At 29.9% G+C, this 14756-nt stretch overlaps 1 protein-coding gene across 5 annotated transcripts in view; it reads left to right on the top strand.

Annotated features, from left to right (window-relative positions):
• LOC107447981 (adenylate cyclase type 2) overlaps window positions 1-14756 on the top strand; it is a 97119-nt gene that overhangs the window by 36084 nt on the left and 46279 nt on the right. For all 5 annotated transcript variants that reach the window (XM_071182191.2, XM_021144315.4, XM_087159673.1 and 2 more), the window contains exons 2-4: window positions 3564-3702; window positions 9090-9230; window positions 9367-9723. In XM_071182191.2, coding sequence (XP_071038292.1) covers window positions 3571-3702; window positions 9090-9230; window positions 9367-9723 — 630 coding nt within the window. In that variant the 5' untranslated portion in view covers window positions 3564-3570. The remainder of the gene's footprint in view (window positions 1-3563; window positions 3703-9089; window positions 9231-9366; window positions 9724-14756) is intronic.

The following is a 14756-nucleotide window of genomic DNA, read 5'->3' as shown; positions in this document are numbered from 1 at the left end:
ATAGGTCGTACTATATAAGTTATTTTATCATATCATATGAAATATATTTCGAACGGAATAAATTTAATCTGAAAGCATGGATAAGTATTTTTTCGTGTTCAATGGAAAAGTATATTTAAATTCGCCAACGCTTTTAAGCCTTTTTACGAGTTCATTTACCCTGCTACACAAAATACTGTATTGTGTATATTATTATTTTTGTTTTTGTTTAAGGAAGAAGTTTTTCTCATGAATTATGTAATTACAGGTTTAAGAACTTTTCATACTTCATAAATTACTACTCTTTCAATGCCTAACATACGGTGTCTTATTTTAAAAAGCTAAACTTTTAGCTGCGGCTTTCAGATTTAAATTTCGATTTAATCTCCAAAATTTAATATGAAAACAAAAAATTCTTTATTTTTCTTTATTTCTAACCATTTGATAACATAATTTTAATCGTTTACTCAAGTATAAAAATCCATGATTATTTTAAGGCAATTTTCATCTTCAAATCCTTTTATTTTTAAGGAAAATGAAAATAAAAAGTATTTTGAATCTTGCTGATTTTGATATTAAGTAAAAACGGCTCCTTCATTTAAAAAAAAAAAAAAATTAAATGTCTTATTTTTGATTAAAAAAGACTTATAATTTTTGATATTCTTATTAATGACTTTTTTAAGAACAAATGAATCTCTAAAAATACTTTTCAAAAGGAATTTTTTTGAATAAAATTAGAGTTTGTAAAAAATTCAAAAATTAAAAGTAACGAAAGGGCTTATTGAATCAATCACTGAAATATATTTAAAATAAGTGAAACATTAACAAAATTGAAAGAAGTAAGCAAAAAAAAAAATTTGGTTTTGAAACAACGTGCTCATATATACAGTATTGCTGCGGCCCATTGCTGAAAATTTCAATAAGCGCTTCCTTCTCCGCATCGTTGCAAAAATTTGCACTTTGGAAACAATTATATTTATTTATTAGTAAGTGTCTACTCTTATTACTTTTTGTTATATTTTGCAAATTTTTATATTTTTATAAAGTTTTAATAAAAAAAAAATTTCACATCCTGTATTCAGAAATATTATTTATAATCTATAAACGTCATTGAACAGCCGACTAAGTTTGGGATTTACGACTACTGATATTCAACTCCGTAGCCTTCTTATTTCAAACCTAATCCAGAAGACAAGGGAACTCCTGAATCAAGTATTGGAAGAAATTTTGCCTTCGCGAGGGACTTTTTGATGGAACTATCCCGCATTTGCGTTACATGGAGAGGAAAACCACGAAAACTTCCCAAGGTTAGCCTGGTGGCAAGAGGATTCTAACCCATGATCCGTCTACCACTGATGATATTTTATTTCAGTACCGTGGTCAGTGCCAGTTGGATGCGGAATTCGTGTTTGCCAGCCATTGCTGGGATTCAAACCTGGTTCACCTCATTGGGTTACATAAAAGGCAAAATGTGTCAGAATTTAGCAAACACGTTTTGCAACGCTGAATTGAGGAGTCATATTTAGTGAAACCGCCAGAAGAAAAGAGGACAACTTCATAATCATCACCCTCAATGTATATTTAAGAATCCTTTTCAAAAATGAAATAAAAACTTTATGCACATTAAGTGTCACGGATCAGTAGTGAGGAAGACGGATTAAAACCAATTTAATCGGGGTGTTTTTTTTAAAACTTTTATATAATCGATTTTCAACTCCTCTCAATTTTCCCCCAAATTAAACAAGTTTAATGTATCTAGTTCTTCCTTTTTCCGGAGTGATTTGTTAATGTTTAATAAGATTATTATTATTATTTTTTTTTTGCTGGTTTAAATAATAATTGGTGTTCTCTAGTGTGTGTACATTATTGTCATTTTTATAAGGTTTCGAATATCATATACTAAAAGGACACAATCACTCTTAGTATATTCTGAATGTAAATTAGCTACTTGTACTAAAATGTTTAATTACCAATAGGGATATACTTGAGTATGAAATGCATCAAATAGTAAATTTTGTTTGAAATAGCCTATAACGTTTAAAATCAAGAGATAAGTGATACGTTGTGTGATCCCTGATCACCAAATAGGCTAAGTGAAGGATGATTAATATGTTTTTGCTCATATGAAGATATATCAAGAATATGTGAAAGATAAAATTCTGAATTAAAGACGTCAGTGATTTGAGATCTTTTTCTTAATTATTTTAATTGTAAAAATAATGCATGTAACACCACAAATACTTTTAAATATCCTTTGCAATTACTTTCAATATTTTAGCATTATTTAGGTAATAAAACATTAATGTTAAATGAAACGTTAAAAACTGATTTTTTAAAAAAAGATTTGAACAAAAATGTACTTCAAAATACTGTTTGCACATGAACTGCCTTAATTAGGACAGAAACGTTGTTATTAAAAGGAGAGGGCATAAAATTTTGAGGTATAATGACGATAATGAAGAAAAGTCGGGTATATATTAGAGCGTCGTGAGCAAATTGTGTGCTTTCTTAGTTCATTTTGAATGTTATATCGTCATTTGTGACGCTATTCCACGATGCGTGACTGCGGATATGTCAATATGTTTACTCACAAGGTGAATATTTCGAAAACGAATAGGGTATTTAACGTGTAAAAGTCACGTTACATAAGTACGAGTAATATTAAGAAAATAATATTTAGTGACCTTGAAAAAAATATTACTTACTTATTCAGTTTTAAAAGATACATTTGGCTTACGCAAAATATTTTCTTATTTAAAATTTCCTTTTAAAATGGATAAAAAAAAATCAATATTGCACTGTGCGCAAAAAAAGAAAAGAAATCGAATTTTAAAAATACGACTTTTTTAAAATTATATTTCTCAGGAATTGTTCGACTGATTTCGCTCGCATTTTGCACTTCGCCATGCAAACTTACATTCCTTAAATTAATGGAAAAAATGGTATATCTTACAATTTAAAGTTTTTTCGACTATTATTTAATAATGTGACAAAAAATAATAAATATTGACTAAAAGTTATTTTTTGTATTATATCTTTGGATAAGCGAATTTTATAATTGCCATCAAAAGTTTTTTTATTCACTTGAGAAGTTCTCGAGTTATGGTGATATACGTAAAAAATAAAATTAACATTTAGTGGTCCAAACTTAGGAAAACTCTTATGACCAAACTAATGAGACCATACTTCCCAGATTGCGGCTATCCCATATATATTTTTGAATTCCAAAATCCGAACGGTATATTTCTTCAGAGAAAATACGTTATTTTGTCTGATTTCTTAACTTAAATTATCATCTTCACTAATTAGTTAGCATGTTTGAGGTTACCCCCTCGAACCATTAAGATTGAGTTCTAGAACGGGAAGATCCGATCATTAAATCAAAAGTTATTCATGGTTGTTCGATATTTTTTTCGTATTATAAGTCCTTTATTCATACAATATCACATAAAGTCTTATCCGGATTAAAAATACTCAGTCTCTATTCTTTCTGAAATTAAGAATTACAATAGACAATTATTTAAAAAAAAGTTAGTTCTGTATAATTACTGCAGATTTCTAATAAGAAATTTTTTTCTTTGCAGACCTGAGATGGCTGGACTAGATCTCCTGGCTCGGAAGAGTCTTGAACGTGGAAGTGACGCTTCTATCCTCATCACCAATTCCTCAATCGGCAGTATTGACTCACAGCGTCAAGATACATGGTCTTGGAAATATCTCAGGGTAAGATATTTTTGCAACAACATAAAATATAATAGGTCCTGACTAGAAAAAAAAAGTTCTTAAGACTGTTGTCTACTTTTTCAAAAACTCTTCGTTCATATTTTTTAAGATAAAAAATATTATAAAATTACCTTCCAAATTTTGTAGAGCTTTTCTTTTCTTTTTCAAAAAATAATAATAATTATTATATTAAGAAAATTATTTAATTCAAAAAGTGTTTTAACTTGCCTTATTTTGTCAAAAAAAAAAAATTCTAATTGAAAAGTTTTTTGAGAAAGCTGTGAAACAACTTTCCGAAAAACTGATCGATTTTCAATGTAGAACTTTTCTTCATTAGAAAAATCGCGAATGATTATAATCGTTTTCTATTTTACTAGTTTCTTATTGGTCCAATTTAAGTTTTCTTTTGGAATAAAATAAGGCATAACAGGACACTTTTTGAATGAAAAGTTAGTTTATTGTAATAAATAGCTGCAAGAATCTGTAAAATCGGGTCTTTCAAAATTGAGCAAAAATGTGTAAAAACATAGCTCCGAAGTAAATATAGTCAAATTTGAAAATTCATATACTTACTGAATATAGTGACACGCTCAAGACAGCTCTAACAATGGGAAATTTCTGAATTAATATTCATAAAAATCAGAAAAATTTCAAAATGAGTTTCTAAATTTTAAAGATATTTTTTTTCAATTAGCATTGCTACCATTAAGTTAAATTATTTTAATGGGATTATATTTAGTCAACCAGAGGTGAAAACAAATAGAAAATTAATCGTAAAAACGAGTCATTACGAATTTTTTTTTAAATAATAATAAAGTTAAAATCAAAGATACAAAAAAATAACATAAACACCATTAAAAACGTTAATTTTTATCGTAAACATAAAACGGCAATTGTTTTTGATTTTAATAGCATTTGGAGAGATGTAAATTCAATTATTACTTAAAATATTTGCATTGTCAATGACAGGGAATTAGTCATGACTTTTCTGGCTCACAGTCAATGTTTATACTTTTGTAACTTTTATCGTAAATGGAATTAAGGCTCATAAATATTTGTAATTATAGGTCTTCTTTTATATGGCAATATAAAATAAAATCATGATAGCACTAAACTAGATAAAAAATATGCTAAAATCCTTAATGATGTACGTGGATTCATACAGATTAGGTGAACTTTAATAATAGTTATACCTCCAGATAAGAACATTAACCACGAAAATCATTTAATTGTCCATCAAATGAACAAGACAGTGACTCATGATAGCGATTTTAGGAAAAAACTCAATTGTTAATGCTTTCATTGATATCAACAATGTTGAATGAATCGGAGTAATTTTTGAAGGTCAATTTCACGCTGCGACATGTGATTTTATGTTCAATTGTAACTTGATTGACAGGTACTTTTCAATTCGTCAACACGTGAAAGATTATGGATCTCTCTTATTGTGAGTTGCAATGGATGGCTTTGTTTTTTAAATAATTTTTCCATATCCTTAGTTTCTAAAGAATTTTTCGCTTATCAGGTTTCCTAGAAGTGTTTATTTGGGAATTATTAACAATATGTTTAGCCAAAAGAATTTGTTTTATTCCTATATTATTTTATATTTTTCAGAGCTAAGAATGTCAGTAATTTTCTAATTAAATTCCTGAATGGATTATTACTTACATCAGTAAACTGTTTGAGTCGCATGCTACTGAATATAGCAAAGGAGGAATTAACTGTTTGCAATATCGGGGAAAAATGAATAATGCATTTGTTGTAAATATTTGTGTAGCCGTTTTTAAATTGAAATTCGCTTTCGCTATGACCTGATAAATGAAAACAAAACTATGCATAAATCTTTTAACTACAGACAATTTACTGCTTGAAATTTTTTTGTCAAAACTACTGTCAAGATTGGAATAAGTGGGCAACGAATCTATCAAACATAATCAGATCAAAATTTTTAATAAATATATACTTTTTTGAAACGTACAGTGCGTCCCACTTAAATAAGGCACTCGTGATTTTGAGCATTAACTTGATGTAAAGAAAACCAAAGAGGCAAATATATATATATTTAGAAAGTCTATATATAAACTCATATTTGCGAAAAGCAATTTACTTTCCATTCTACCTGAACAGGGAAAAAACATCTATTAAATAGAAAAAGCGAAAAAAATGTGTCCTGCAGTAATAAAGATACTTCTAATTATAACTAATATATCCACTAAGTGTATATGCTGCAGGAAATACGTGATTTTATTGTTGTGTACCATTCACTAAACCCTGGAGTACATTAGCAATATCCTAGGTTTCAATGATGGCAAACTGAACACACAAACTGAACACACAAACTGAACACACAAACTGAAGCAGCTACTTTCTGGCTGCTGAGGACCCAAGGCAGTCAAAGAGTATCCGGCTTGGACAATCAGTTCTCTCTAGAAATAGTAATAAATAGATTTTTAGAATTTGATTATCTGCAGCCATTATGCAGCCTGGGGAAGTGGGTTGATTAAGGTTACCTGAAGCCTTCCCTCACAACAAAGGAGCATCCACCTTGTTGAATAATGAAGAAGAAATCCTCTTCTTTTCTAGCGTCATTGTAATAGCACATAAAACTTTCAGGGTCATCCTAATACTTTCATTTTCTACTCCTCTTTATTTATGGATAGCTTTCAACATAGACTTCTGCTATTTTTTTATGGCCTATATTTCTTGCAGAATATATAAAACGGCAGATGAGAAAATCTTTTCCAAATGGGCGGTAATGTGGGGGCTCATAAATGTTGTGGGAAAAGACTTCGACTAAATTGTTTAGCTTAACGTGGCTTTCCTCCCAGGCAGAGCGAAAGCAACCTATTACAAAAAACAAAAAAATGCTAGAAGCTAATTTACTGGCATTTGAAAGCAAAATTTTTGACCCAAGTCAAATTTTCCAGCAAGATGTCTTCATATACGTTGGTTGAAAAATCTTTAAAGTCGGGGTTTTTGGATAATAGGGTGCATATCATGAATGGCATGCTTTTTCTCATGACCTAAATTTCCAAGAAAATGTGAAGGGCTATCCTCAGTAAGGAGAAAAGATGTACAAAGGAGATGTACAAAGAAGAAACAGTTTCAGTCAGTGGCCAAATTGGAGACTGCCTATGTGGCTTTATTTCAGCGGGACACCTTTTGTCTCATTTTTGTTACTCATTAGACATTTTTCTCTGTTCAAGTAGACCAGAAAGTGAGTTGCTCCTCGAAAATATGTTTTTAGGTATGGGCTTTTATGATGTCTATGTTTGGTTTGCATTGATTTTTCTCACAAGTTACGACATAAAAACAAGATGACTTTACAGAAAATGGAGTTAAATCGGAATAGTTCTGAAAATTAATTCATAGTACTAATATCGTCTGAGTCCAGATTTTAATCTTGATTATTGCACTGTTTATCATAGTTTCGCGCTTCGCTTCCTGTTTTTGCCGGTCGCAGTTATGATACAAATTTCCTAAGTCACAGAAATATCATAGGACAATGGTACATAATCCGTGGTACATAATCTTTAAAAAAAAATTATTCAAAATGTCTTACGCAAACGACTTTTTCCCAGCTCCTGTCTTGAAATTCGAATTCTCACGCCATCTGAATCGACTTTAAAATTACACTGCCATTCAGTAAATGTTAACTGCGGTTTAAAATCTAATTTAAATACAGTCTTTTAATAAACATGATAAAATGAAATGCTTAATAAGAATGTAGAAACCAGCATAGTTAAAATGAATAAGCCCTTTTTTCTGACCGAAGTTATACTCACTACCAAATGAACATGAGTCATATTACAAACCAAAAGTTGCACGATAGAAGAGAGAGGTATAATTGTAAGGTTAACCAGAAAACGTTAGTAAATTTTACTTCTCCAAACCAGGAAAGTTTCATCTAATGAAAATGCAGTTAAATTTCACTCAAAACGTCGTTCGCAAAAGCTATTTGTTATAAAATTCACAAATGCTTATGATGCATAAAATACATAAATAAAAAGTTACATAAGATACATAATAAAAGTTACATAAGTTACATAAGATAATACATAATAAAAGTTACATAGGTTACATAAGATACATAAATAAAAAGTTTAATATATGCAAGTGAAATTTTATTTTTTATTCTAAAATTGAAGTTTCGTTTGAAAAAAACTCACATTTTAAATTTTTTTATTATTTTTCAATTCGACGAAATTTGTTTCTTATATTTTAATTTTGAAGTTCATATCTTCAATAAGAGACGACTCCTGAAAAATACTCTGCTTTCCATAGATAATAATTTAAATAATCATAACTATAACTTCTGATGGGTTTGTTCATTACAAATATTTGCGATCCACTGAGTATTTCAAAAAACAGACCGCAAATAATTTTCCTTATTCATGCGATCATTCGTCAGAGTAAAACTGCAAATCATTTTTTACAAGAAAATTCTATTTTTATGTACATCTGCTTTTCGTCTTTGATGATGCATCCAATATACGCGTACTAAAAATAGTCTACAATCATAAAAATGAATAGAAAGTTTGGTGGAAATTGTTAAATAGAATATACTAGAATATAATTGGATTTTTAATTTGCTTTTAAAAAATTCGGTTCATGGTCATGAGTGTAATTCGATTGAAATAAAAATATTTACATATGTAACCGATAATATCCAATTGTATATGGCCTTTTGAGGCCATATGCAATTGGATATTATCGGTATTATCGGTTATATTCGGCAAATATGAATTGTAGCTTCTTTTTTTCCAGTTTACAGTATTAGTTTTATTTTCTAATAGCTTAATAAATTAAATATTTTTTTTTCTCGAAGTAAAATAAATAACATTGAACAGTGATGGCACAGAGGCTAAGGTATATAACTGTCATTGAGCAGGACCGGAGTTCTGTACCCGATGGGGGCTTAACGCCTACTCAGCTCCAGATCGATGAATTCCAGATAATATTAGGAAGTAAAGACGACTGGTGCTACATGCTAGTCACATTGCCACCATTGCCATACTGTAGGTCTCAAAACTGCGGAGTCATAACCTCCATGACACTCTAGACTGAGAACAGGAGGAGTTATATACTTTCATATATTGATGCGTTTTTAAATATGTCGTAGGTTGATAAAGAAACACTGCTACTTTTAAACTGCTGACGTCATTTGTTAGGCTTATTACAGTCAGTCTTATAAGCTCATTGCAAAGTGAAGTCGGCTGTTCCAGATTTTTTAATCAGTCTAAAACACAAATAAATCAATTAATTCTATTTTGATTTTTCGCGTAACATGTTTTCAAGTGTGTAGAACAACATTACTTTCAGTAAATGTTGTGCTCGTGTAAAAAAAAAAAAAATTCTAAAATCAGTTCTTTTTTTTAATTATTTAGGATCAGTTTTGCGTGAAGCAAGCAGATTCTTTATTTGAGAAATATCAGTCTCGCCTTCACCATGCCATGCTCATCCTCGTACTCACAGTTAACATTCTATCAAGCATTTCAGCAATACTACTCATGTGTTTCTTCACAGACGTAAGTCCTACATAATAAACTCATAAATAATGGTAATACTTAAGAATAACTCAAACTGTATCTAGTCTTAAAATTCTCCTCTTCTTTCTTTCTTTGCATTCTAAAAATGAACCACAATTCTAATAAACTATTCCAGAACTGTCTGCAGTCACTTAAAGTTCCTGTCTCATTCCGAATCGTCTTAACATCATTTAGTCTTGTCCTCTACATCATCAGCTATCAAGAGAGATGGTTTTTCAGTGCTTGTTCTAGATTCATTGTCTCCTCATTACTCCTCATCTTATCAGTAACAGCGGAGAGCTTCAGCAGCATCTTGAACCTCATCAGCGGTACGCCAGCGTCTCCTCGATTCTCAGCTTATACCCTACTTATTACAACTACATTTTTACCCTTCCCTAAATGGTATCAAGTGGGCATATCAACTTTTCTTGTTACTATGTTAGAACTAACCATCAGCAGTCTTAGTTACAAACTGGAAGGAGACATAAAATGGGTAATTATTGGATTTTTTTGCTGATAGTTTTCTTGTAGCAATTGAGTCTAAATACTTGTTTTCTTAAAACAATTCAAGGTACAACTCGTAGGGCTACTGTGCGACTGTGCCTATCTCAGTTTTCGTGATCTTGGGCTCTGGGGTTCAGGGGGAGAAGGTGGGTGATAAGCCGGAACCCTCAGTGTTTAATCCTCAAGTATGCTTGGTACTCATTTAATCGACCTATTAAAGGGATTAAAAGCTGAGTCAACCTTGCCTGACCTGAGGATTCAACCCAGGACTTGTGGTATGAAAGCTCGAGTTAGATAAAATGTATTTAAATGATATGTTTATAATATTTTGATATAATTTATTTGCTTGGAAGCCCACTAAATATGATTTATCTCATTTATCGTAAGTTAATTCAATACCTTCAATAAATATTAAAAAAGAGCTATAGTAGCGTACATATTTATTGAGTAACCACTCATTTTGGTTTATTGGTAATTTCAACACATTCTGTTCTTAATTAATATTTAACATTATCTCTTTCTATTTGAAAATAGATTTCACTAGTTTTGGCATATGTTCAAACAGATTTTGAAGGTTTTCAACACTTTTTTTAACTCCATACCATGTTTGAATCAGTGAACAAATGAAGTTAATTTTTTCTTTGCTTTGTAATCCATTTTTGCTGGTAGATAGCCCATTTATTCCGTTACGGTTAAGATCCAATGATTTTTCCTGCCAATCTAAAGCAGTCGCGTTAACTTAGACAAAATATTTTTTTAAGAAACATGGCAAGGAGAAAAATCTTATTGTTGGAGGGAGACCGCTTGTTCAACTCTTGCTTCATACTTTCTATCATTATTTTCTGGCCATTGCTTATCATTTCTTTAATAAGGACAAGTGGTCCTACACCATTGTACATAAAATACAGGAAAAAAATTTCTTATAGGACAACTAGCCAGATTTCCATTTTGTGACTAATTAAGCTGTTACTGTAACTAGTAGCTAAGTTAACTGTTAACCGAGCTTAAATCCAAAGCGTAAATATTTCCTCGTAAAAAAGACCTAATCTTTGATCGGAATACAAACAAGAACAGGTTTTAAAGCGTGCGAAGAGGTTTTCCCTTTTTCAAACCTACACAAAGCAGAATTTGGTAGGACCGGGTAATAGAACTGAGTGAACCGTTTTTCTTGCTTCCGAGATCCCCTTATTAATGAGGCATGCATAAACATTCAAACCTTAACAGTTTCCCACTAGTTCACGTTGTTCCACTGTATGAAGCTGGTTTAAAAAAACTTGACTTTTTAGTTAAAACTCCATAATTTTGCTGGGTTTTTTTTTCAATTTCACGTAGAATTGGATAAAGAATACAGAGATATGAAGATAATTCTTCGCTGTAGCTAAATGGCACAATATCCGAAAGTGGTTATACCGCACCCGTTACATTCTTTTTTTGTAAAAAAAAAAAAGAAAGGAAGACAAAGCAAACGAAAGATAAAGTACTCAAAATAACAAAATTAGACAGTGTCTGAAACACAATGTCTGAAAGGAAAAAAAGAAACAATGTCTGAAAGGAAAAAAAGAAAAAAAGTGAAAAAGCTAACTAATGAAAAAGAAAAAAAGATTGATTAGGCTTTTGAATAAAAGCTTTTTATTCGTAAATTAACATTGTTATTTTTAATAATAAATTATAGATGAAATAAATTAATAATTTAATATATCTTGTTTATTTCTGCTCAGTTTTATCATTCGTTGGGTCATTTTTAATCCGTGTCCCCGAAAATAAGCTCTTACCAAAAGAGTTTCAAAACGTCATGGTCATATCAAGATTTTTTTTTATCCAGCAATTTCTTTTTAAATTTAAAAGAGTAGAGTTTAGACATTAATATTTTTAAACCTTAACTTATTTTTTCCTTAAAGCATAACTCTGGAATTTTGATAGTTCATAAAAGTGTCATAAACATACTAAAATATAGAGAGTAGATGTAAAGCTAAAAAATTTATTTTATTTTCGTCGTGAAAGAACATTGAGATTCATGAATGAAATAGATAAATGAGCACAGTTTTGAATGTCTAATAAAAGGATATTTGCTTCGATTTAATTGTAAATATTTAGTACTTGCATCTACTTTAAAAATTTCGCAAATGAGGTGCTGTGAATGTGGAATGTACTTTCGCTTCTTTTAAATGAAGGATTAAGCCGATACGGAAATGAAAGCTTGATTTCATTTAAAAGTCACTTATTTTTAAAATATTGTTTCACTTATTTCTGAAGTATTGTACAACAATTTAACGAATACATTAATATAATAAAAATATAAATTTTATTGAAGTTAGGGTGCAAAAGTTCGGATCACCTTTTACTCACAAAAAGTGATATTTTTTCTCATTTTTAGAGTATTATTTATCGGTAATATCAGCTCAAAATTTTATTTGTTTTTTCTTATATTCATTTAATTCAGATAAAATTCATAGAAATATTCATATAAAAGTTTAAATATTTTTGAAGTATGTATGAAAATAGAAATATTAAATAATATTCCAAAAAGTTAATTACTCCTTAACAAATCGAGAACCATTAGCGGTAGTAGATAAATTAATTGTTCGATATATTTGGTACATGTTATTGTATGATTCTTTCATTCAAATACGGCTGTTGTCAGTTAGCAGATGAATGACCCATTTGATCATCTTGAGTAGGGACCGAGGGAGCACGGAATCGGTCCTCGTTAAACTGTTCTACCGTAAAGTACTCGATTCCACGCGCAGATCGTCGATCTACCAAAGCGGGACAGCCATCCCCTCTACAGAGGATCAAAATTGTGATGGCCTGTTCTCGGATCAACCTCAGGGATGTTTCCCAAAACGTCGCCAACAATCTATTCTGCTGCTCTAGTGCGGCGTAAATAAAATACTTACCAACTTATCATTCAAATATTCTTATTATAATTATATAATTCTAATTTTACAAAAGAAAAATCAAACAGATAATTTTAACATCACGTGCGATCTTTGCTGAGCATTTTTATGCCATTTTTTTTTTTTTTTAATTTTTATGTAATCGTAAGGAATTTAAAATAAGCTTGTAAATTTACTTTTATTATTAATTTTTTCTGAGTTCGTTTGTTATAATATTTTCTTATTAATAAAACAACAATCCTAAATTAAAAATTTCTATTTCTGTAACTTGATTACAAAGAGGATTAGCTATTTCGCGATCTGTTATCAGTTCTATGCTATTTTTAAAAACCACAAAAGATAAAATTCAACACAGAAAAGACTTATCATTCATATTTATTGATGACGTTGTTTTAAAACGTGTGAACTTAAACGTGTTAGCTCAGACCTTAATTCTTTTAATCATTTGTAAAATCTTTATTTAACAGTTGACTGTTATCTTGACACTTCATAATCCCAGATAACTTTGTTTTTTTAAACAAATAATCGTCTAATACATTTTCAGAAATGCTAAATAGGAGCTTGATAGCTTGATGGAATTATTATCAATAGCTTGATAGCTTGAATATCTATAGCTTGATAGATAAACATTAGTTTAAAGATGGCAAATGTCAAATTTAACAATACTGGATAAAAATATAAATTTGAAACATTTATTTTATTATATAGAATTTCTACAAATGTATTGACTTAAATTATTGTCACATGTCTTCTCCATTTCATTTTACTTTATTACCGGTGATGATTCACCGTTCAATGAAGCTGTTCAATGATGTTCAATTCTGCGTACCTCTGGGTTTCCTTTGCACAACCCAGAAGACAAGAGATTGATTGAATGAAAAATTTAATAACCAAACAAAAAAAGGAATTAGCTATATTGCACAAAATGGACATTTAAGATTTTTAAAAAAATCCACCAGTGCTGTAGATTGTGTCAAATTCTGGAAAACGCTAGCTCCAGAGGTGCAAGGAAAAGGGACATTTAGGACAACTACTTGGACACTCTTCTGAAAATGTGTTTTAGTTAAACTTATCTGAATTTGCTATATACAGAGACGAAAAACGTGGTACCAAGCCGACTCGGTTAATTTAACTTGACTAAAACAAGAACAAGCGGCCTTATTTATTCAAAACTATGAAAATTTTCGCCATTTTGGGTCACTGATTTTGTGGTAATTTTCAGGCAATTTATTTTATCTCATGTTACTCTGAGAAAAAAAAGTATGATCTAAACTGCAAGAATACGGTAAAACGTATCGTGTTTCTGGCTCTATGGGAACACCTAAAATCTCGATAATTTTTACAAAAGCTCTTTGTTAATGCTTTTAGTAAAATTAACAATTAGATAAGGTTTGATAATATGTCATAAAATTTAGTAAATGTGGTAAAATTTGGTAATTTTATCATGATATTTTAGAACATGGCAAGGAAACATCTTGTATGGTGAAATTTACTTTTCATGTGTTGTAATAAGAATTATAATTTTGAAAACCATTCCAGTAAACCGTTACCATACAAACGAAAAAATTAGCAAATGAATGGTTTAAATACCATATATTGTGGTTTCTCTTAAGCAGAATTACGTTTTTTTTTTTTAATCAGAAGCGTCATTACCATATAGAACGGTAATTTCAGCAGAATTTTTACAAAAGATGTCATACAGATGCGAAATATTAAAAAGTATTTCTACACGTGATATTATAAGGGATGAATTTCGGATTTCAAACTCTGACATATAATATACCGTAATACTCATTTTTAAATTTTTAATATCAATGATAATTGACTAACAAAAATATTTCTTAACTAATACGCGGAAATAAAAGATTTTTATAAGTTCATAATATTTTTAATTATGCTTTTTCTTTATTAATGTATGTAATTTCAAAAAAGGAAAAAAAGTGCTTGATTGAAGCTTTAATTTTAGTTGTTAAAAAGTATAGAAAATTTATGTTTTCTTTTTCTGGAATATAGATACTGAAATGAGCTTTGAAAGTTCTGCTTTCTAAAACAATTAAAATAAGATTTATTTTTGTTAATATGTGACATTTGTCCAAATTGTACATTATTCAAGGCTCGAACTGTT

The sequence above is a fragment of the Parasteatoda tepidariorum genome, chromosome 3 (genome assembly GCF_982258835.1).
Source record: "Parasteatoda tepidariorum strain Cologne lab strain chromosome 3, Ptep-v5.0, whole genome shotgun sequence".
In the NCBI taxonomy this organism is placed as follows: domain Eukaryota; kingdom Metazoa; phylum Arthropoda; class Arachnida; order Araneae; family Theridiidae; genus Parasteatoda; species Parasteatoda tepidariorum.
Note: the sequence above shows the minus strand (reverse complement) of the source record. Positions and strands in the feature narration are given on the sequence as shown.